Genomic DNA, 24884 nt, shown 5'->3' on the forward strand with positions numbered 1-24884 from the left:
TTTTCAACCACTCACCAAAAGTATAGCCTAATAACAGCAATGAAAATCACATTTTAATTCTATAATAAGGGACTCAATCATAACCCTTGCCACAATTTGAACACTGCCGGCTGTTGTTTGGCATGTGAGGACATACTCTGTTCTCTCCCAGCCATCTATGTGAGCGCTGGAAACCTTTAAAGCTTTCTCATTACTATACATACCACCTGCAGCCTCTGGAAAATTCCCTAAACTAAAGGTGATGTGGTCAGGGTTCGCCTACTATAAACAGATTACTACCTAAATACCAGTCCATCATACCCTCTACTCTCACCTTTTCATTCCCCGCTCTCTCCATTTCAGTGCTCCTCTTTTTCACCCACTGCCTTTTGCTTTCAACCTTTTCAACCTCTATTAAATTTTCATCAACCTCTTTACTCACCTTCTTTTTACAGTGTCACAAAATGAGTACAACTTAATTATAAGATTTAATTAATTAACAACAGTTAATTCATTAAGTATCAGCAATTAACAATAGGCTACTTGTATGCATTTATTCCTGTAAAAAGGATAGTTGACTCACAAAAAAAATGTAGCTTTAGAGCATGCCACTAACAATGGCAAGGCATTTTGAGTGCTATCCAAGTGTAACAAGTTTATAATTGACATTAATGTGAACATGATAGTAGGATATATTTATACATTACCATTAACAAAGAGTAATGCTTTAAATATTGCCTAATATATACCTAATGCACTGACTAATGTTATGTTGTGATGTGTAGCCTAACCATCAAATCTTTCAGTATAGCTTATGTTTCTGTGACACCCAAATGATGTCCTTTGAGGGAGGGTTAGTGGTTCAATATAAAATGCATTAATTTATGAAAGAAACTCCATATATTTGGCATGCAGTGCATATAGCAGCACATTATAATCTCATTATGTAAGACACAGATATGCACAGATTTCTAAATACAGTAATAACACTTGTGCTGTGACAGTTGGTGTGTAGGTGGAAGTTAGAAGGGAAAGCCCTCAGAGGTTGATCTCACACACACACACACACACACACACACACACACACACACACACACACACACATTTCATTAGTGCATTTGTCATTCTATGCAGGCCTTGCAGAACAACTTTGATTCTACTGACTCAGCTGGTGGAAGGACCGTGTGTGTTTTTCATGGGAGGGTGTGCTGTGTGACGACCTGCAATGTGCGAGCTTAAATGTTTCGTTTCAGGGCTCAAAAGTGTCAGCTGTTGCGATACATCATAGGATGCCACGAGCACTGAGAGCAACACCCATAAACACACAATGCTAAAAGCGTTTAGTGACCTTTACTTTAGTAGCCTATACTCATTAACCAATAGCAGTTAGCTTTAGTTCGGCGTTTCCCTGTTCTTTTCACCTGAGGCTTTCCTGCTACACACACTTCATCTTTACGTATTCCCTCATTCCCTCTTCTCATTCATTCTTCTCTCGGGCATCGATCACCTCAATTACACGGCGTATAGACCAGACTAATATTTCATATACACGTTGTGCACTTGTTTGACATATCCGTCGAAATATTCGCGCGGACCCGGAGTAACGTTAGGCCTACAGATAATGACTTTTATTAGCCTAGTTGGAGTCTGACAGCCGTTTACAGAGCGTGCGACTAGGCGTCGTGGACACTGTGTATGAACGCATGATGTGGACGTGACAGCTGTCAGTGTGCGTTATTAAGCTCAGGTTAATATAGAGAGACTCCACATGCTTTTTAATAAAGTGTGAAATTATCAATAAATGTCACTACCGCAGCTGGTGGTATTTTACTCATTAGGTACCCATAGAAATGCTCTCAGACAGAATCAGCAGACTTTCCAGTGAAATTAGTGAGGGGAAAACGAATAATTTCACACTAATGTTCTCTCTTTTACTGCAATCTCGTCCAGGGGGGTTGATCTTTTCAAACCCGTCACCTGTGAGCTACACGAAACAGGGAAAGGTCGCCATCCAGCGGTTGTTTAAAATGTAGCCTACACGTACACGATACGTTGTGACAAGTTTTGAGTTTGGAAATTTGAATTCCTTTCAATGTCACATTTACGCTATATTTATATATTTAGCTGTTTGGTAAACACACGTCACTGACATACATTTAGGCAAGAATCAACTAAGATGAAACTGTGTTAGGAGAAGTGTTTGATATTTATTTGCTTTTATTATAGGCCAAGGCGGTCACCTTTTTAATGTCATTTCATACAATGATGTATTAATTACAAAATTGCTTGATATTTTGAATTAACTTAGATGAAATGCTTAGTTAATTGCAGTGGCGGCTCCTGCAAAATCTCTCAGGGGGGGAGCAAATGTTTGAATGATTGATAAGGATAAGGTCCACCCATGCAATGGATAAATTAACAGCTTAAGCAAGTAAAGGCAACTTCACTACTTTAATATTAATGATTAACTTAGTTGTCTAATCAATTCCACAGATGCATACAAGGAAAATAAACACACCCTAAATACTTATTTATTTCTAATTACATGTATATATGGGCCTATAAGATACGAAGATACTCTGGCCAAGACAACCCCATCATTCCAAAAAAAATCAAGGATTTTCCTCATAAAGTTAAAAATTCTGAAACTGCTAGAACAGGAACAATATATATAAATATATTTTGTTTCAATGCAATCTTGAGAGATGGATGGATGTCTCACAAAAATTTTTTTATAAATGGTTGCTATTTTTCCCCTACTAATTTTTCTGGCCTTGTTTTCAAGATTCTTAGTTCAGTTGATAGCAGAATATTAATATTTTATACTAAAATAATTATTTAATATTTATAATAATAATAATAATTAGTTTAATTTATAATATTTAATAATATTTCAGGGTATATATATATATATATATATATATATATATATATATATATACACATGTATACACACACACACACACACACACATATACATATATATATACACACTGAAATATAATTAGGCATATTAGTTTGAACTATTTTCTCCTTGATTAGAGGTAAAGTAAATAGCAGCACTCTGACCTATATATCCCCTTCCACCTCTCCCAAGGATAGACATACCATCACAATTGTACTATAACCAGAGCACGTTTACCATTTGCTGTGAAATGCAAAAACCACAAGACATTAATCTGCAGCTCATGGAAAGAAAATGCTCTTTTACTTTTTTTAATAGAACAGAACTTATCTTAAAAGAATTTGAGTAGGCTTCAATAGTTCGATGACAAATGTTTGAGGCATACAGATTCACATTTGCTGGAAGAAGGAAACAGAATGTTAGTATTGCTTTAGTCTTGAAGCAGTGCATCAATTAACAGTGTCTGAACACATGAAACAAGCAATGCAAACTTGAGCTTACAATATAAAGGGCAAAATAATATTCCAAGAAATAGTTCAGATCCACAAAAGTACACACACACACACACAAACAAATGTGCATATGAGTGGTTTGTGCCGTTCACCCATAGCTTTCGCCACTCAAAATGTAGACTGTTTGGCTGCATGCATTATCTACCACAAGCCCCCCACCCCCATGTATAACAAACAATGCACATCAACGATAGTCAAAACAGAACATACACATCTCATATAAAATTACATCCTAATAATTAAAAGATAGAAAATAAATTGGATTTCAAAGTTACGAATCATTACAAAATATATACATACAATATATACACATACATAAACACACACGCATATGTATAAACTCGTTCAACAGACCTTATATATACATCTGTGTGCATATGTATCTGTATGTACATTATGTATATATTTCAAGCAGTCTAGTCAAGTGTTGGTATGTGGAACTTCACATAGTGCAACAAAAATAAAATGAATTAATAAGTAAATACAGAAGCAGTTTATTCCGTGCAGATTTAAAGCAAACTGAGCATTTAAATGGATAAAAAAGGTGGGCAAATGACCAATTGGTACATGAAAAGCAACTTAAAAGTGATAGTTCACCCAAAAATGAAAATTCTGTCATCATTTACCCTCACGTCATTCCAAACCTATATACATTTTTTATACATCATATAGATGACATTTTGTTGAATTTTGGTAACCGAATGTTTCTCAAAATATCTTTCTTTTAAGATATTTCACAGAAGAAAAAAAAAATCATACAGGTTTGGAACAACACTGAGGGCAAGTAAATGAGAATTTTCATTTTGAGTGCAACCCAACTCAGATAAAAGAGGTGAATATCAGTAAATATATCCCTGACTAGCAAAAAAAAAAACCTCTCTATTGAATGAGAAATACCTAAACGTAGAATTCGAATCAAAAAGACTACGAGAGAGAGTGAGAAACAGAATCATCCCTCAGCTATGTGGCCACGCAGTCACGTAACAGTACTGAGATGGTCGCAAATGGGAAGAAAGAAAAAAGAAACCCACTAAAACAAATGCAACCCTGTAGTTAAAACTTTCCAAGAAAAAAAAAAAGAGAAGAAAAAAAGGGCCAAGATTCTACTTCATGTCTCATCAAGTCCAATTTGCCTTGGGTTTATGGCTCTGTTGCCATGGTAGCATCCGTTACTGCTTTGTCATGATGGTAAAAGTTCAAATCCAAAGCCACAGGCTTACCCTGTTCCTCCCTCTCTGTACCTCCTCAATTCTCTCTCTCTTGCTGCCAGGCACTCTTCCACTCCATCCATCCCTTAATTTGTTCTCTCTTCATCTTTCTCTATCCCCTAAAAGCCCTGTGCTGCAGACTGTAAATTGTTGTTTGAGCTCAAGGAGCTATTGGGGTCAACTGCGCAACCCGGAGCCCGAACGTCCCCGGTTCCTCCCCTTAGCTCTGAGCCTCTGGCTTCTCCCTCGAAACTTTTTTCTTCTAAGGGCTTCCCGATCCAGGAGCCATATCCATGTTGGTTCAGCGCCAGGAAGAACAGCCTCTTGGCGTCCTGGAATGAAGTGGCAGCCATCTTAGCGTGGGCGTATGACGGCAGTGCCAGCAGATCGGCTCGGCCTGCACGCTGACACAAAGCTTGGAAGAGACGGAACAGATTGGACTTGGAAACCCGTGATACCTCCATCTTGGTACTGGCATAAAGAGAGAAAGATAGATCATGAACGAAAGCAGGTGTCTAGGTCTCGAAGTGCTTCGGTTAAATATTCAATTAGCTAGATAAGCTGGAGTCCCTTTTTACAATGATGTATGACGGATGGGTCCGTCTCTCACCTGTCCACTTTGCCCTTGGTGCCATCCAGTACCTCAACGCTGACCTGGTCCGGGTGACTCCAGTTAACGCTGGACTCTTTGGTCTTGTTTGTGTGGCGTGCCGAGTCATACACACTCACCCTGCCCACCTGCAGAGTGCAATACAGAATAAAAATGAATGAAATCGAAGTAAAAACAAAAGTTTCATAGTACTAAATGCATTGTGTTGTGTGTGTGTGTGTGTACCTCAGGGTGGTTGAGAGTAAAGTTTGCTGGTAAACTCTTTTTGAACGCATCGCCGTCTCTAGCCAATCGGCAACATACAGCTCGGGTCAGGTGACCATGGCTGTAGAGATACCCTGAACAAAAGCATATTAAAAAAAAAAACATTTACATACATAATACATTTTATAATAAATTATAATTTTAATATAATTTTTTTTTATATAACCATTTAAATAATTGAATATAAAAATTATGAATTTTAATATAAGAGCAATATAATTGATATAATTTGCTATTATTACTACTATTAATAATAAAAAATTACACACTTTTTTACAAAATATTTTTACATACATTTTTATAATGAATCGTCAAATAAAATATAATTTAATTATTTCTATTATTAGTTTTAATTTATAACTTTATAAAAAGAATCTAATTTTTAAAATAATTTTATAGTCATTTTTAATAATTATTCAACAATAATAAAGCATTTTATAATTAATATAATATATTATTACAAGTTTACATATTTTAATTATTATTAATATTATTATTAATTTTTCAATCAGTTTCAGTTAAATGAATTTACCTTCATTGTAAACATAATTAAATAATAAAAACAAAACACTGGATATCATTACTCAAAGCATGGCAGCATTTTTTTTTACCAAGGGTGACTGAGCGCAAATAAACGGGGTGGATAAAGTGGCTAAGGAGCGCCCCCTGTAGGCCGAGCACATTCCAGCGCAGGATCTTGTCGCTGCAGCTCATGGTCCTCAGGCGCTCACCATGCTGAATGCCATCCCAGGTGGGCACAATGTCACTGGACTCCACTGGGATGGTGCCTTCACCTGAGAAAAGGTAAGGTTTAATGAAAAGGTAGAAAAAGGTAAAGGTGAGAAATCTTTGTTAATTCAATAATACACAAGAATGTATGATGTGACAGACATGTAAATAGACTGTATAGTTGAGGACCAAATGAGAAGACTGTAGTATTGTCTACAGTAGCTCTAGAAAACTAGCCAACTAAACAAATAGCATTATCTGTAAACATAATCTGGCTTATCGCAGGACTGTCAGAAAAATATCTGTCACAATACATCATGAGGCCGCTTTTTTTTTTTTTTTTTTTACTTCCTTGTCAACAGCCAGGGTCCGCACAACAGCTAAGCAAGCACAACTGCCAACATCATGTGCAGACTTGTCAAGTTGAATTCAGAGAAATACATCCGCTTACCTGCCAACCGCTTTTGCCACGTAATTGCTTTTCTACTATCCCACTAGACAATGGCTGTTTTGCCTGGCAAAAGGCCACGTTCACGTGGCTATAGAGAACCTCTTTGGCAAGATAAATGCAACCAGATGGTACGACAAACACTGCTGAGTGCTTCTTATTTAACCCGACAGTTAGCGGACTGGAGTTGTGTACCTGAGGTCCTGGAATTACGCCACAGCATGTGCATACAGTAAATGGCCATTTAAAGTCACCATGAAATCAAAACGGACAATTCATGTTTTATTTATCATTGAATATCATTATATGTTTAATTCATGTGCCCTCATAATCTTTAACAAAACAACTCTCCCTCCCACTTGCAACATCTCTTCTTTTCTCTGATGACGTGTTTACTAGTGCGAGGTCAAGACAACCACTCACTCACATGAGATCACAGTAGGGCTGCTTAAAAAAAAAAAAAATCTTACATTAACCGATTCTCATTTTGAAGAACCGATAACGATTCTTAAATCCCAAGAATCAATCTTTCAGTCTATGGTTTTTTAGTTGATTATTGAACTAAACATTGTAGCGTGCTTCACATCCAATAAATCCCAATAAGCTTTGCTACTTCTGATATGAAGCTTTCATATTCTGTCAATTTTATTATGAAATTGAAACACTAAATGCTGTTTTGGCGCTCTTTAATGTGGCGTGACAGATAGCTGTAGCGCTTCAGTTCAAGCCAAGCAGCAGCGCCGGGCACACATGAACTGTTGATCTCTTCTGCTTTACTTCTAGTTACAGCACGAAATAAACATGAATGAACATCAGAAGGTATGTTAAACGATACAGTACACCTTACTGAAATCCGTATCATGTCACATGCAATCGTCGTTTTTAGAAAGACGTAAAAAAAAAAAACCCAGCTTGTAAACAATATCACGTAATGTTCCTTTTACCTCAGAAAAGTCACTCACTGGCAGCTACAAGAAACTGGCATTTTGTTAAATATATGCACTATATTGCATATTCATTGTATTTTTACTTGCCTGTTCTTCAATATTTAATGTGTGTTTGAAAAAATTCATCATGTTTTTATGACAGCCACCATTTAAGTGTAAAAATATTAGTATTATAAAACTTCCTTGTGTAATTTAAATATAAGTAGCCTACAAATCAGTTAATTTTAACATTTAATATTATTACTATGAGGTTCAAAATCAAGTCACGCCCACATTTTTTCTTGTTCGAGGTGCCGTTTCACTCAGATGTGTGTTACAATAGTGAAGAAAAGACTATCGCAACTCCCGTTTCATGCTGACTTTAAGATCGGGAATTTCAAACAGAAACTATGACAGCATGTGACAGCTGACAATGATAGAAATGTTGTTTTTTCAGGGGTTTCTGCATTAAGACCAAAATCATTCAGAAGATCCTGATTAACCTGAAAAATCTGTAATTGAATTTTTTTTTTTTTCCTCATTGATGCAGTTATTTACAGTTCATTTTTGGTCGCTTACCGTTCTCCACCTTGGTTCTGAGCTTGCCCTGTTTTACATTCTCGAAGAGAGGCATGTGTCCAGAGAGATTTTCTTCAGCAGCCTCACTGCACGACTTATCGAACAGAGCGCCATCGCCACATGGAGCAGTGCTTTGAGAAAGAAAAAGGCATGCGTTATCATGTTTGCAGATGAATCTCTGATCTAAATCCAGCTCAGATGAGAGGAAGTGCATGTCTCACCTAATATAGAGATGAAAGGTGATGTCAGATTTGATCTTCAGCTTACCATCATCTGCCACCTCAAAAATACTCCCATCACCAGGGCTTTCCCAATGTTTCATCAGCTCACCGTACAAAAACCTGAGCCATACAGATTTTACAAATAAGAGTGTTTAGTTAATATATTGCTTTTTATTATTTGACTAATAGGGCTAATCAAAATCTAATTTATGTAACAGTTACAAGTATGTGCTTTTTGTGCATTTGTCTCACTTTTTTAAATGCTAGATTAAACTGTTAACTGTGTAAAAAAAAGTTACATATATAATTTATTACTGAAATATTAAGAAATTAAATAACATTAAAAATGATAACAGTAACAATACAGTTAATAATGTATTTTAAATATTTATATACACGTACATACAGTAGTCAGTATTTGAAGTGGATCAAAACCTTTCATCAAATTTATACATGAATTTTGACAATACTTGTGTCTTAGAACAACTTTGATGATCTTTTTTTGATCCACTTCAAATATAAATATAAATATATATATATATACACACACACACACACACACACACAATAATCATTGAGAAAGACAGAGAAAAAGAAAGACCGCAGGCATAGGAGCAGACGCTCTCACAGTAACATCTTCAGGACACCGAATATATAGTCAATATTATTTATGAGCTGCTGTGAAATAAGACTCCATCTTGAAGAATTAGAAGGAAAAAGCTGTAGAATGAGAGGAAAAATGAATTATGGGATTGAGAGTGAGAGAAATTTCTGCAGCAAGCTGATACCGGATAAAGCCTCTCCTGGAGATGATTTCTGCGTGGCAGTCATTAACGGTGTCCCCTCGAAGACTAAGCTCCTCTCCCTTAACACAGCGGTTTCCTACAAGTGTAAGATGACAATTATGGCACATCTCTAATTACAGTGCATACAGCTTGTTGGCTCTGCCTGTGTTTAAGTCTATGGGTCTATGTACCTGTCCCAAGGCTGACAACTGTTCCAAGTGTATCTGATCCGTTTCTCATAACAATGGTGGCAAGAATCTTCCTACCCAGAAGGCTGTGCTGAATGCGCGCTGTGAGTGCATTAAAGCGCTGATGGCTTAGCATGGCGATCTGATCATGCATCGTACTGCCTGATACTGGCAACTGAAACATACAAAAATTATTTTAGTAACAATTTTATTACACATCTCTCGTTAAGATTTTGATAGGTCAAGTGCAACATTGACTGGTCAATTACTTCTGAATAATGACAGTTGTACAGGGAAATAATGTACAACTGTCTCTAATCTAGGAAATCTGTTTCCTATATAATAAATATATCAAAAGAACAGCATTTGTCTGAAAAAGAAAGCTTTTGTAACATTATACACTACCATTCAAAAGTTTGGGGTCAGTAGAAATTTTTTTTGGAAAGAAATTAATACTTAAAAGTGACAGTAAAAACATTTATAATGTTACAAAAGATTTCGATTTATAATAAATGTTGTTTTTTAACTTTCTATTCATCAAGAATGCTGAAAAAACAATTGTACACAACTATGTACAACATTATTATTGATAATAATAATAAAAAAAAAAGTTTCTTGAGAACCAAATCAGCATATTTTTTTATGCATATGATTTTTGAAGGATCATGTGACACTGAATACTGGAGTAATGATGCTGAAAATCAGCTTTGCCATCACAGGAATAAATTACTTCAATTAAATTTGAAACATTTATTTTATGCAATGAGCAGAACAGAATTCTGTCAATAACATTAAAAAAACTTTAAAAAATGTATATATATATATATAATGTTTTTGCAGTTTTTTTTAATGATTTTTTATATATTTAATGAATTAACACTACCGCCATTTAAAAATGTTAGATAAATAACATACACATAAATAATGAATCATAATTTATAAATGTATAAATAAATCAATATAAATTATACATATAATATTTATATGAATCGTTCTACATAAATCATATAAATATGAGTTATATATACACATTTACTTACCTAGTACATGTAAAACCCTTTCAAACGGTTCAAAAATACCAACCATTTGTGAGTAAACTTTTGTTTTGGCAAGTAAACAACATAATTAAACAGAACTTTATTATTGAAAGTTTTCTTATGTTGCAGTTTACAATAGGTTTTCTGAATAAGTAAAATTGTAGGAATTATAATGACCCTTGGTGATGTAAATGTTGTGCACAAAATAGTTATAAACAGACAAAAAAAAATCTTTTTTTTTTTTTATAACAATTTAGGATCACACACAGGGACACGTGTAGCAAAAAAAACACCAAAAAGTTAATTTTGTACTGCTTTCAAATATTATGACCCCTCAATATTTAATAGTAACTTTGTTAATGCATAGTTAAAAGCTACTGCCTATTTTATTACGAACTTTTATTAAAGTTTCTGCGTGTTTAGTACCTCTGGTGTGAGCTCTCCAGTACGTGCTGCTTTCTCTGCTTCTCCGATGAGCACTCGAAGAGCAGCGTCTGCTGCCTCCTGCTTCCCCTGCTTCTTATTACTAGCACACACTGCAGGAAACCACCGCCCTCCCAATTTAGCCTGGTAAGTAAACCTGTAAAAAAAGGGAGATGAAATAAAATGTGATATGAACTTTTTATTGTGTGCCAGAGCAGTGGAGAGTCAGACACCGAGATGAGAATCTGCTGCTTCTGTACTAAGGACATAAAGATCAATAAAACGTGACAAAGTAAGAGTGCAAGTGTACTTGGGCTCGTGTGAGAGTCCGGACTGGCCCACAAGGCGGATTTCAGCAGCGAAGCCTCGAGCACGGGCGTACTCGAGGAGGCCGGACACTGCGTTGTTGTTCAGGTGGTTGATGAGGTCACCCACACCTGCTTCATGTGCCGCCTGGAGCTCAGATGCCGTCAGGGGGGGTAGCGAGGGGCACGCAGGAACGGCTGGCTGAGGCTCATTCTCGCCCAGAGCAAAGAAATTTCCTGGAGGCTGGAAGAGAAAGATCGAGTTCAGTTTATCAGCATATAAAATTCTCTTTTTCTTTCCATCTTTCAAAGAGCTCTTTTTCTTCTTGTACTGTTGCCAAACCTCTCTTCACCTTGTTAAGATGTAGTAGTCCATCTCCCATTAGTTCCTTCACGGCCTCCTCCGCTGCCAGCTGCCTCGCTGCTTTCTTACTGGGCGCTGAGGCTTCTTGGAAGAGACGCTCCCCAACCTTTACACGGAACATAAACCTGACGGAGGAAGTAAGAAAAAGCAAGAAAGATGGTGGGAGAAAGGAGTGAAATGACAAATCAGTCACAGTGGACACTATATTTTCAAATATATTGAGGCAGTTCTATTCCATTGAGCTCCGAATCCTCCAATCAGCTTAGGCTATACAAATCGCAGAGAACAGAATGGGTCATTAAGCTTTTTTCAAAATAATATTATTTTTATTCAGCAAGGATGCATTCAATTGATCAACAGACTTTGTTACAAAAAAATTCTGATTCAAATAAATGCTCAATTAAATGCTTGAAGAAAGTGTGGTTTCCACAAAAAGTAACAACACTTTTCAACATTGATAATACAAAAATTGTTAAGTTATTATGCTGAAAATAAATTATATTTGAAAATATAGTAAAATAGAAAACAGTTGTTTTCAATTGTAATAATTTTGCAATATTGCTTTGAATTATTTTTGATCAATTAAATGCAGCCTTGGTGAGCATGAGCAAAAGACTTATTTCAAAAACATAATTAATCTTAAGACCCAACTACAACCAGCTATTCAAATGTACTAATATTTGTTACACTGATAAAGCACACTGAGAACGACAGAGAAACAAAAATATGCAATTATGCATAAAAGCATGCTGTCAATTCCTGTTTTTGCCAATTAGAGCCAAAAAAATTGTCTAGTTTGGCAGGCAGTGCTACATTTAGGCTACATCAAGGCCAGTAATCAGAATCGCTTTTTTGCTAAAGGCCATGAATATCCACTGGCACATGACAGAGCTATACATGTATGTTTGTGGAGGCTGTCCTGAACCTAACAATACTAAGATTTCTCATTTAATAAGTTAAACAAGAAATGAGGAGAAACTACATTCATCAACTTCAAGATATTATACTTGCAGTATGATCTAAAGAATTGTAACTTACTGCTCAGTCCTAAAGTAAAATAAAGCTTTTTTTCCTCAACAGAGATCAAGTTTCTCTTATTTATCTATTTTGTGTTGTTAATTAGGGTGTGACTGACTGTTTTTCCTTCCACACTTGTACACCCTTCTAGTGATGCATTTGTTTTTAAATCAAATTGTGTTTCGAAATGTGATTTAACATACATTTAACATTTCATATTGCTGCTGCTTAGATACCAAGGGTATAAAACAGGAGAAGATATAAAATCATACTGTATTAGGGACTACATTGCAACAGAAATGTCTCATTTTCAATAAGCACCTCATATCAAATCTGACTTAGACCAGTTCCTGAGATGGGGTTTATGTTGAGCGCTCCGAGCAGGGCTGTAGTTAGAGGATTCGTGGCCCCCTGAAAAAATATTGATGTGGGCCCCCACCACCCTCCACCAATATCATATACTGTACAATAGATGAGCATGGAGGCCCACATATAACAGAAGAAGGTGATGTTGTTGTAAAACCTTTATTTTAAAAGTTAAATTTATATAAAAATTACAACTAATAAAAAGAAATTGTAAAATAATAATAAAACCAATTTTTAAAAAGTAACAGCAAAATGTTTTTTTCCCCATCAGTCTGTTATAACTCATAAATCAAAAAGTAAACATTTATAAATTGACAAGAATGCAGTCTTTTAAAATATTTTATAATAAAAATAATATTAAATAAAGCTAAAATGTATTCATTCATGTGCAGTGTGTATTCGTGCTTTATTGATGTAATAAATACATCAGCCGGCAGGTCGTGCATAATGCAATGCGTCGTAACTCGTGTCAATTTTTGAACTATTTACAATAGTGTAAAAAGACAGAAACTTTGACCACGTAGACATTTGGTCGATTGTGGTGCGCACTGATAATGAAGAGTGACAGGACCCGGCAGGCTGTAGACGGTAGTTTTCTTATTCCCAGCGAAATAACAATACGACCTGTCTTTAAGAATGTCTTGATCGACTGGGATACAACAACTCTCCTGGCCTCCCTCTCCTTCTTTTCATGGCATTTCTGGTACCCTGATTTATGTTTTCTTTTCCCCGACATTTTGTCAGTCAGTCACCTGCTCTTCCACCAAGTTCATCGTTAACTTCAGGCACTGCCGCCTAAACTCTGATTGGTTCTGTTCACGAGCTGGGGTGGGACTCAATTTTATTGGGTCCATCTGATGTTTGTCACTGACTGAATAATAAATAAATACTTTAGATCGGACTAAACCATTTATAGGGAGGTAAGAGAATATTTGGAAAAATTATTTAACCAAATTGCATGTTTTTGAGGTTTTCATTTAAATCTCAGGCATACAACTAATATAAATATTAGAATTATTCATACAACAGGGGCCTATATAGTATAACTGCTAGATTTTGTGGGGACCCCTATAATTGTCACCACCTTTCACCCCACTAGCAACGGCCCTGGCTCTGAGATCAATGAAAACACTCTGAAGCATGCATGCAGACTATATATTAATTTCATTAAATATTCAGTTTAATGAACACTAGGCCATATCACGATTTCAATCTTATTTTGATTCTTTTTTTTTTTATTTGTCAAGGCAACTTCCTTTGATGCTGACTCTGTTAAATGCTAATGGACAATATCAATAAATGTTAAATAAAAGTAAAATGAGCAAGAATAAGACAAAATAAGAAAGACAGTATACAGATAAAACAACATTTCGAGCCAGGATCAGACAAAGCAGAGTGGCATTGTTTCACACCCAGCAAAAATCACACTGTAGGGGCAAAGGGAAGAAAGGACACAGAAAAACACAAAAGAGGAACAGATAGCGAGAAAAGAATAGCGCTACCAAAACGACAACATAAAAGCTCAGTAGGTTCTATAGAGGCAACAAAGTGATATGGGGAAAAAGAGTCGAGGACTTTAAAAGGAAGAGCAAGAATAAGAGGAGATAGTACAGAATGTGCTTGGAGGTGTGGAGAATGTGAGGAGGGCAAGGGGACAGAAGAGCCTGGTAAATAGGGACACATCAGGACAAAAAGCATGTGACTTTCTGTAGCAGAATTAAAGGGATGTAACCTAAAGTTCTTTACTGTGGGACGCATTTTACCGTGGATCATGGGGGGGCCCTTCCTGTCCTGTCTTGATAAACTGGATGGCATGCCCACTGCGCTGACTGTGCTCCATCAGGACAGAAACGGGATTCTTTCCTCCAGGTAGAGACCGAGAAATAGCCTGGGGCGGAGTATCGGTGCCACCCTTTAGAAATAGCGAGAGAGGATAAATAAATAAACAAATGAACATTTTATATTAAATTAAAGGATTAGCTCACTTCAGAATTGAAATTTCCTGATAATTTACTCACCAAGTCATCCACAATATTCATGTCTTTCTTTCTACAGTAGAAAAGAAATTAAGGTTTTTGAGGAAAATATTCTAGGATTTTTCTCCATATAGTGGATTTCAACAGTTATCAACAGGTTGAAGGTCCAAATCGCAGTTTCAAATCAGCTTCAAAGGGCTACACGATCCCAGCCGAGGAATAAGGGTCTTATCTAGCGTAACTATCGGTCATTTAAAAAAAATAATATATATATACTTTTTAACCACAAATGCTCGTCTTGCACTTCACGCATTACGTAATCACGTTGGAAAGGTAAGGCGGTAACCTGACATAGGCGGAACATGTAGGGTAGGACAAAAAAACTCCTCATTTTCTTCTCCAACTACAAAATCGTCCGACATCATTGTTTTACCTTTCATTTATTTAAATTTGTTTGCAAATGTCGTCTGACTTCGTCTTTGCATGCTCGCTTTGTAAACACTAGGTCGATACTTTTGCCTATGTCACGCATGACCATTCAACATGATTCCGTAATGTGTGATGCATCACAGCTAGTGCAAGACAAGCATTTGTGGTTATAAAGTATATAAATGTTGTTGTTTTTTTAGAAAACGACAGATCATTTTGCTAGATAAGACCCTTATTACTCGGCTGGGATTGTGTAGAGACCTTTGAAGCTGCAATTTGGACCTTCAACCCGTTGAAGTCCACTATATGGAGAAAAATCCTGGAACGTTTTCCTCAAAAACCTTAATTTCTTTTCGACTGAAGAAAGAACGACATGAATATCCTGGATGACTTGGGGCTGAGTAAATTATCAGGAAATTTTAATTCTGAGGTGAACTTATCCTTTAAATCAATATTATATTTAAATGAATATTTTTATATTATATGTAATATACAACATACATATATTATATAAATGTACATATATTTAAATGAAAGGTAAAATAGGACATCAAAGATATTATCTGTAAGAGATTAAATGATCAAGTTTCATGCAACTTTGATACATAAAAAGAAAACAAACATACTAGCATATCATCTGACAGGTCAGTGGTTGACTCAGCTCCCTCAATGCTCGGTTCTTCCTCTTCATCTCCATCTGCTCCCTTCATCTCCTTCCAAAGAATCTTCAGGGTTGTGGCTGCAGCATCTTTTTTGGCCACTTTTTTGTTTGAACCCTCAGCTGGTGGAAACCTGCGACCATCTAACATGACCTGCATCCGAAACCTGGAGACAAAAAGAAAAAATCTCAAGCTATAAACTGTGTTTAAAAGTAAACAGTTTGTTTCTACTAATTCTTAATCATGCAATCTCATTTCACCAAAATTCACTAACAAGAGAACATTACTTCTGTAACATCTCCAAAAAACACATTAGCTGTTTCACAAATTCTTAAATTATGACAGCTGTGTATCTGCCTTCCAAACACATACACTGCCAAAAAAGACAGAGGCAAAAACTGTCTTAACACAGGCTAACAAATGCTGACATGAAACCATAAACAAACTTTTCATCTACTAACCGGGGGTCATGTGAGGGTCCAGACTGCTCCAGAAGTAGGAATTCACAAGTGTGTCCAAGATGCTGAGCAAACTCCATCAGCCCACTAACTGGGTTCTTACTGCGGGCCTCCTTGAGTTTCTGGAATCTGCTTGACTCCAGGCTTTGAGCTGGGGGAGGGGGAGCAGCCAACGAAATGGCGACCTCGGAGCGGATCGTGTTAAGGAATTCTGGAATATCATCAGATGCCCACTGTGAACGTTCTCCTCCATTACTGGCCGTATCCTGATAGTATGAGAACTGATGGGGAGGAGGTTGGAAGTAGCGGAAGGTGGAGGAGGAAAGGTCACTGGGTTTGGGGGGTATTGGCTCAAGGCCAGGCATGTCAAGCTCTGCGTTACCAAAAATGTTATTGTTGTCCAACATCTCCACCAATGGATTTTCACCCCCATCCATCGGCACTGCTCCAATATCACCTGAAAAATCAAATACATCATCTGCTTCCAACTTGACCGGAGCTACGTCTGCAATTCCTTCAGCTGCCAAGTTCAACATCTCAGCACTGTTCACATCCCGTTTTGCAGTCGCCGCAGCTTTTCGTTGGCGGTCCATCTTTTCCTGCCGGTGTGCACTAAGTGACCATGTAGGTGGAGTAACTTCGGTGTTGCGCTTTACATCACCTTGTTTCTCCATGGCATAGAGTGTGGGATTAACCTGCTTGGCACTGCGCAGGCCGAGGTTCTTGGCGATCACAAGCGAATTACCCGTACCCACTTCGTAGAGGTACTGTAGGATCTTCTCTTTGCCATCTTTAGAATCCGCCATTGTTGACAAGGTTACCAACTGGACTGCAGGTAAAAGAGTCTGTTGATCCTGGACAGGAATTAACGTTTCACAGGTATCGTCACCTTCAGAGTCCTCCGACTGGTCACTGATATCACCGTCAGCCTCTATGAGGATCTGTGATGCAGAGGGAGTGCTGGTACTGGTGAGATGCTCTCTAGCCTCTTGTTTTATGGATGAACTCCGACCTGGCTCTTTAACCAAATCCTTTGAAGGCTGCGATTGGTCTCTCCCTTTGATTGGCTCACTGTCCTCTTCCTTGCAGAGTCTCCACAGAGGAGGGGTCTCACCTTGCTTCACTGCTTGGTTTGTCCTTAAGAGGGCATATAAAGCCTTATTAACAATCGCTTTGGGAAGACCAAGCTTTTTGCTCAAGGCTTTTGCCTGAATGGTCTCGTCTGGCCCGATTGATGTCAAAAAAGCAAAGACCTGTTGCTGGATCTCAGGGGTCAAATACAGAGACTCTCTGACCGAGCCAGGAGAACTGAAAACCTTGCTAGAAATGCTACTGCAGGACAATATATCAGAGTTGTCTACCCTTGTTATCCGGTCACTTAAACTCAGACTATGAAGGCCAGAGGACACATCATCTGCCTGTGCATTCCAGTAATGCTTAGTCTGCTGATTCGGATAATACTGTCCCTTCTGATGAGGGTGATTCCACCCTGACTTTTTCTTAGGTCCAAAGTTATGCTCCCTTTGCCAATTTCCTCGGCCTCTCGCGTAGCAGTCTCTTCTACCGAAACTGTTACCACTTGTTTTGAAGTCTCGATAACCTGTCTGGTAGTGGAGAGGCCCAGTTGAGACCTTTTCCCCTTGGCTGGGGGTTTGGGACCCTCGCTGCTGCAGTGTTTTGAACTGCGGAGCCTGTGCACTTTGCCCCCTGAGGAACTGCACCTGGTATTGTCGGAAACTTACACCATTCGGGTCAGAGATTTGATCACTGCTGTGGTGGGGGGATGCCCACAGGGGTGAATCAGAGGGACTAGGGGGAAAAGGATGACCACGTGGAGGCACGCCAGGAGCACCCGGGTAAGAGGAGTAAAGAGAAGGGTGTGGATAGGTGCCGGATACAGAGCCGGGGCTTGGGACACAAGGGCCCCGTTGGTGACCAGTGGTCGTGTGGGAATGAAACTGAGGTTTTCCCTGTTGGGGAGGGAGGGAGAATCGCTGGCAATCTTTGTTAAACCCTCCTCTACCTCTGCTCATAGCGCAGGGGTCGGGGGCGAGGAGGGAGTAGCGTTGGGCTTAGTGGACGTGTTAGGATGAGACTCAGCTGTCTGGATGTAATGTCACAATGATGGCAAAGGCTTAGTCTGTGCACTGCTTCTTCTGCAGAGAGACATAGAACAACAGAAAAATCCATTAAAGAATGCAAAGTGAAAGCAAGCTTTTTGATGTTGCAGTGTCACTGTACAGACACACAAATTCTGTTGGCACATTTCTTGGCAACAGAGGAGACTGTAATTTGAACACTTGGTAAAAAGCTCAAAGATTAATTATTCATGCTTATTGTGACACAATCGATTTATTTCTGGCTTAGCGAGTAATTTGCTGATCCTTATGGTGAGGGAAAGTGGTCATGGGTATAAGAGGAAAGCATTTTCAAGGACATTCTCTCCCAATGTGAGCAACTCTAGTAGCTAAAGCACAATGATGAGTTAAGCTGTTTTTTAAGACACTGGAAAACATTGGAAGACAGAAAAAATAGTGAACCTAACACTCGTTTAAAAAATGCAGTACTCTACAGCATAATATATGTCTGGTGAATTGCTGTGAGAGTTTAAAATAAGTTGCTTATTAAGATTCAACAGTGCTCACTCCTCACAATACAGCAGGTCAATAGAGAGTTTAGCCAGCAAATTCATTATTTTTAATAGATTCAAGCAACAATAGCCCAGAAAAATAGCAAGGTTATCACACATTACATAAGACATAAAGTAAAAAAAAAATGAATGTGAGAGCTACATTTTTCTAACCACATAATTTTGTTACTTTTTGTTACATTCCAGTGTACAATGAAAATTTATATTAAAAACACACATACCTGAACTCATATCCTCCTATCAAACCCTAGCATAGACAAATAATTCAGCACCTTGATGCAGCTTAACATTTATCTTCAGACATAACAGCGCACTCTCTAAATAAGCTTAAGCAAAAGGGAAAGTGATTCTGCTGCTCAATCTCTTTCCATGTGCTCCTCCATGGATTCTGAAGTGACAGTCACACTTGTCACTTTGATATTAGTCCAGTCATTTTATGAAAAAAGGTTGAACAAATTGCAACAGAAGCAAACTCAACTGATTTTGTATCCTCAATATGTTCTGAGTAAGGAAAAAAAAGCCCCGAAGAATCCCATTAGGGGAAAGTTTCGAAAAAGACCCAAATATACCCTATTCATTCGCCTATTCATTCTTTTTCTTACGTGAATAGGGTAAAATTTTTAACCTTTAGATATCACCATGAAAATTACTGAGTTGATTACTAACAACAAGACAAACAAAAAATGTATTACAAGTTTTTTGAAATTCTTTGTTAACATGGACAAACGGTGCATAATCTAATTACATATGTGCTAATTTGCATAAATACCACAACAGATCTAAAAATTGGGTATAGCCAGGTGAATATGTCTTGTTCAATCTTGTTAACACATAACAGTAAAATACTTAATGCTAAGGTCTGAATGGAACCCATTTAGGCTACCCATGAACATTAATACATAGAGGCAGGAAGAAGTACTTTAGAAACCAGCCTTTATTAATTATTATTGCAGAGATGGGGTTTGGGGCTGGGTCCGTGGGACTGTTTCTGGGGATTCACTTTTTATTTTACCTACCTTTTGTCTTCTGCATTCTCCTTACCATTGTCTCCTGTTCTTCCCTCAGACTCGTCCCCAAGAAACAGTCCCATGGACCCAGCCCCAAACTCAATCTCTTAAAAATTAATAAAGGCTGGTTTCTAAAGTACATCTTTCTGCCTCTATACATGTATTAATGCTCATGGGTAGCCTAAATGGGTTCTGTTCAGACCTTAACATTAAGTATTTTATTTTACACATGACATTTTCACCTGGCAAGACCCAATGTTTAGATCTGGTGTGGTATTTATGCAAATTAGCACATACGTAATTAGATTATGCACCGTTTGTCCAAGTTATCAAACAATTTCAAAAAACTTGTAATACATTTTTTGTTTGTCTTGATGCAAGTAATCAACTCAGTAATTTTTCATGGTGATAGCTAAAGGTTAAAATTTTTAGAAAAAGAATGAATAGGCGAATGAATAGGCTATATTTGGGTCTTTTTCAAAACTTTCCCCTAATGGGATTCTTCGGGGCTTTTTTTTTCCTTACTCAGGACATATTGCGGATACAAAATCAGTTGAGTTTGCTTCTGTTGCAATTTGTTCAAGGTTGACCCCCATTTTGGCTTAAAATGACTGGACTATATCCCCAATACAAATCTGGCATTTTATTGGCCATTCCTTTCAAAATACACTGAGGTAGCACAGGGTAGAGATGATACAAGATTGTAATATACCTAGGTAGGTACCAATACTACGGTACTAACATGGCACTCAAAGGTATTTTAAAGAATACCATTTTCCTTTTATCAAGGAAAAGCCTGTTGTAAGAGCAGAAAGTTGAGCCAATTAGCCATTTAAATAAATTAATGTCTTCAAAACTGAGAGTTGAGGTAGATAGGTTATTAAACATTTATTTAAATATTGGAAAATGACTGATTCAAAATATAGGAAATGTTAACCTCTAACCAATGGATTTCCACATTATCATAAGTTTTAAAAAATACAGATTGCATTCACACAAAGCAATTTCTAACAAACACAATATTTCTAAGAAAACAACTGCATGTGCTTGACACAAATGGCTTAGAGGACTTCTTAAGATTTTATACATTCCCATGACTTTGGACAGTGGTCAGGATTCTGTTTCTGTTCAATTTTAAAATTCCCTGATAGTTCTAGCTAGGTGTTCTATGACTGTGGAAAGATGGGAACACCATACAAATTTAGTATATCACCCAAAAGCATGAGTGGGGCCCTCAAAGCATGAAAATAAAAGGGTGTTTATTACAATACTCTTGTATCTAAAGCCTTCTTTAAAATGAATCACTGACTCCTTTAGTTTTAGCACAGGTTCTACATTAACGGTTCAGTCACTTTGGCAACAAGGTGGTTTTACCTACACAAATAAAAACCCATTCAGAGTCAGACGAACCCAAAAAGTTATACATACCACAAAACACCTGAAGGTAAAAGACAGACGAACTTGACAGACAAACTAGATAAGGCCCAGACTCGTGCACCGACTAAACACTGTTCCGCACGCAAAATGAAAATGAAATAGACTGATTAAACTCCAGCAATACGCCTACGTTTTCCCCGGTGGCCTCTGCAAATCGTTTAGATCCACAAACTCCACAACACGAGATGATCCTGAAACTTGTCTAAACTTTTCGAAAGTGTGTTGGAAAAACGATATCAGCAATAAAAGAAAATAGAAACCATGCGTAAACGCGGGATGTTGCGAACTAGGCACAGGCCACTTAAGTTTCGTTTTCTATTCTTCTCCAAAGCTCTCAAACGAGTGTCTCTAAAACTGATTAATAACCCGCATTTCGCTAAACTGACAGCAGGCGGCGCCATTAGTCAGAAGCGCTTGAAAGTTTCATAGGCCTATTTTACAGTTTCACAAACTGTAATTACACCATTTAGTTATAACAACATCCCAATGGAGTAAAACGTATCTGAAAACTCAAATACCCAGAAATCGTTTCTAGGTTATTAAACTGTGAAACTCCTCGTGCGGGGACGACTGTATTCATATTACTGCATATCAGTTAACAGCGCGACATATTAATACTGCATCGCACTACTCATTTTATCATAGCCGTTGAACTATTGGTTTCGTTTCAGATTTCACCAGCCAGCAGACGGAAAGCAAACCTCCACCTGCGACCCTCCCAGATGCATAATACATGAGGTTACAGTACTGTGACCGACATGAAACTGCACTGCAGTTTATAACCTCCCGCTGAAGCCTGAGGTGGCTAAACATCTTCAGGAGCTCGAAAGTGTAAAACGGTTCTGAGGATGCGCGTGCCTCGACTTCACTTCTCTAAAAGAAAAAGTCTGGAAAAATACGGGTCATGTACAGACAAATGTCTCCAGGAGGCGCTTAATAACACGGTTTATCCAATACACACAGTCACGCAAAGTTGTAACTTAGTAGCTCAGGGCTTTAGGCTACAGAGCTTCATAGACAGAATGACAACAACTGCTTTCATCACGATATTCCATAGTTGATGTAACGTTATAGCCTAAGAGTATTCTTTAAAATTCATGCTAATCTATAATTAATATTATTGCCGTCTTTACTATTATTATTATTTTGCGTCACTACATTTATTGTGAGTTAAGCTGTGAAACGAATAACGTACTTTTTAACTTAACGTTAAATGTCTTCATACAGCATTATTGTTGTGATAACAGTGTGAAGTGATTGTATAAATAATTATTATGGTACTTACTTTTTTTTGTTATGACCGGAATACCTATTAAAATTTGAATAGTTTGATTTGTAAAATTGTATTTAGTAAGTAACCGCAGAGATATTAGACTGCATACATACATTATACAAAGGAGTACATTTCAAGAGTCCCGTACGAAAAAGGAATGTGGTACTATGTGTTTGCGTTATGGTAATATCATGGTATTATTTTTGTTCTTACTCAACAAAAACATATATTTTTAAACTAATCCCAAAATAATCGTCTTTGTCCAGTATCAACAAGCCCTTTAAGTAGTGAAAACCGATAACTAGTTACAAGGACATCGGAGGTTGCTCACTTTGAATGAAAAAATCGCTGCCTACGCAAGTAAGCAAATACAACCCGCTATAAACCATTTGCTAATCTTTATTTTAACTGCAAGCATGCAACAGCATAAAATTAGAGGTAACTAGGGCGAAAAGAGTCAATTAACACGGCATATGGACTATTCTTTCGACAGCCAACGACAAACCGCGATCGGAGAAGCTTTGAAGCATTTCTCTCACTCCAGGACAATCCAGTTCCCACTCCGTTCCGAAAACGCGTTGATATAGTAAATAACATAAAGCTGTGTAAGTTAAATGGAGTAAATATACTTACATGCGCAGACGACGTAAACAATCCTGCAACGTCCCTGCAAGAGGCCACATGCAGCTTGAAAACACAGCGCTGGTGAATGACAATGAAATGTGGCGCGTAGCTGCGACGGTGTTTTTGACGCTCTCTGATGACGTAGGGTTTCGCAAGAAGCCGCAATGTGATCCTGAAAACACGATCGGTTATTAATGAAATGAAATAGCGATTTGTGTAATGCATGACTTGAAATTGAAAGTGTTTTTGTAAATAATGCTCGTTATGCTCGTTTATAGCTAGTAATATACCCAGTGTCGATGAGTATGAAAGAATGCAATATGATATCATAATATAAATAATAATATTCAGTTGCCTGATTTTCCTCACTCTGGAGCTTGAGTTTTCAAACTGGGGGCCGCATGGGAGTACTAGGGGGTCCGTTGACAAGTTTAGAGAAATGCAGTGTAAAAAAATAAATAAAAATGAATAATAATTAAAATAGGATTAAACCAAACAATAGTTAAATAAATGTATACATATTAATCAATTACAATTAAATAACTTAGATTTAAATAAATAGGCTACATTTTGATTTAAATAAATAATAATTGATCTGAGAAGAAAAAAAATCAATGATATTTTACAAATACTTTACACATTTAAAATAGGCCTATATTTTTCCACAGTGTTTTACATGAAAATATGTAGCTGCCTTTAAAAATGTAGGATGAGGATCACAATCGGGATTGCAGGAGTCATAGCCTATTTGGCAGTTCATGGCATCTAAAAGATTAAAAGATAACCTGCTCTGGAGGTAGCGATATGTCCAGACTGTCCACTGCAGCCTTGTTTTGTCTGATTTGGTGAGCAAACCTAACCAGACAGTTCTAAAGGTGTACATGACAGACTCGGTGACTACTTAATAAACCCGTATCAGCAGCTTCAGTGGCAGGTTGAACTTCCTCAGCTGGCAAAGGCAGCAGAAACTTGTACTAGGCCTGACGCTCACGCTGCTGCTGAAGTGACACAAGCCGTCTTGTGTTTCAAGCCCCATTTGTTCTTTAATTGTTAAATGCCTGATAAAATCACTCGGGTGAAGGTCAGTGACATGACCCACAGAGAGCAACACTACTGTTACTAATCCCATTCACAATTTATACGGCTGCTAAATTATTCCCGCGTTGGCACCTCTGCCCACATCTTTTCGATGTGTATAAGATACACTTTTCAGTGTATCTGTCACTGGTTCGCACTGAGAGGCCACCAAAAGGTCACACAGACAGAAGCTTTGGGTCAATAAATCAATTTATTTAAAAGAATATGTTACATTTTATTATAATGCTATGACCAAACATTTTGCTTTTACATTAATTCATGTCAACTTGAGATTTCCATTTCAAAACCTCCTCCAGGTAGGCCTACTGTTTGTTTTGTTTTATTTGCAGTGTGTCCTCCATTGCTTCTTTCGGTTTATAGGCTACTACTCACTTTGTGCCTGATTTTTTTTAAAAGGTTACCCAAAA

General features: G+C 37.5%; 1 protein-coding gene across 2 annotated transcripts; it reads right to left on the bottom strand.

Annotated features, from left to right (window-relative positions):
• Window positions 1-3159: 3159 nt before the first annotated feature.
• adar (adenosine deaminase RNA specific) lies at window positions 3160-23477 on the bottom strand. Of its 2 annotated transcripts, none has more exons than XM_081389546.1 (15): window positions 23389-23477; window positions 16392-18544; window positions 15898-16096; window positions 14630-14778; window positions 11473-11608; window positions 11125-11363; window positions 10818-10971; window positions 9358-9529; window positions 9170-9263; window positions 8382-8501; window positions 8161-8291; window positions 6090-6272; window positions 5440-5552; window positions 5215-5342; window positions 3160-5075 (listed from the first exon to the last, which is right to left on the bottom strand). In XM_081389546.1, the coding sequence occupies exons 2-15, from the start codon at window positions 18419-18421 to the stop codon at window positions 4724-4726; spliced, it is 4200 nt and encodes a 1399-aa protein (XP_081245672.1). In that variant the 5' UTR covers window positions 18422-18544; window positions 23389-23477; the 3' UTR covers window positions 3160-4723. The 2 variants fall into 2 exon arrangements, with proteins under 2 accessions (XP_081245672.1, XP_081245671.1); XM_081389545.1 differs by lacking the exon at window positions 23389-23477 and adding an exon at window positions 21474-21803.
• Between the last annotated feature and the right edge of the window lie 1407 nt (window positions 23478-24884).

This window comes from Scardinius erythrophthalmus (genome assembly GCF_964197995.2).
Source record: "Scardinius erythrophthalmus genome assembly, chromosome: 16".
Classification (NCBI taxonomy): domain Eukaryota; kingdom Metazoa; phylum Chordata; class Actinopteri; order Cypriniformes; family Leuciscidae; genus Scardinius; species Scardinius erythrophthalmus.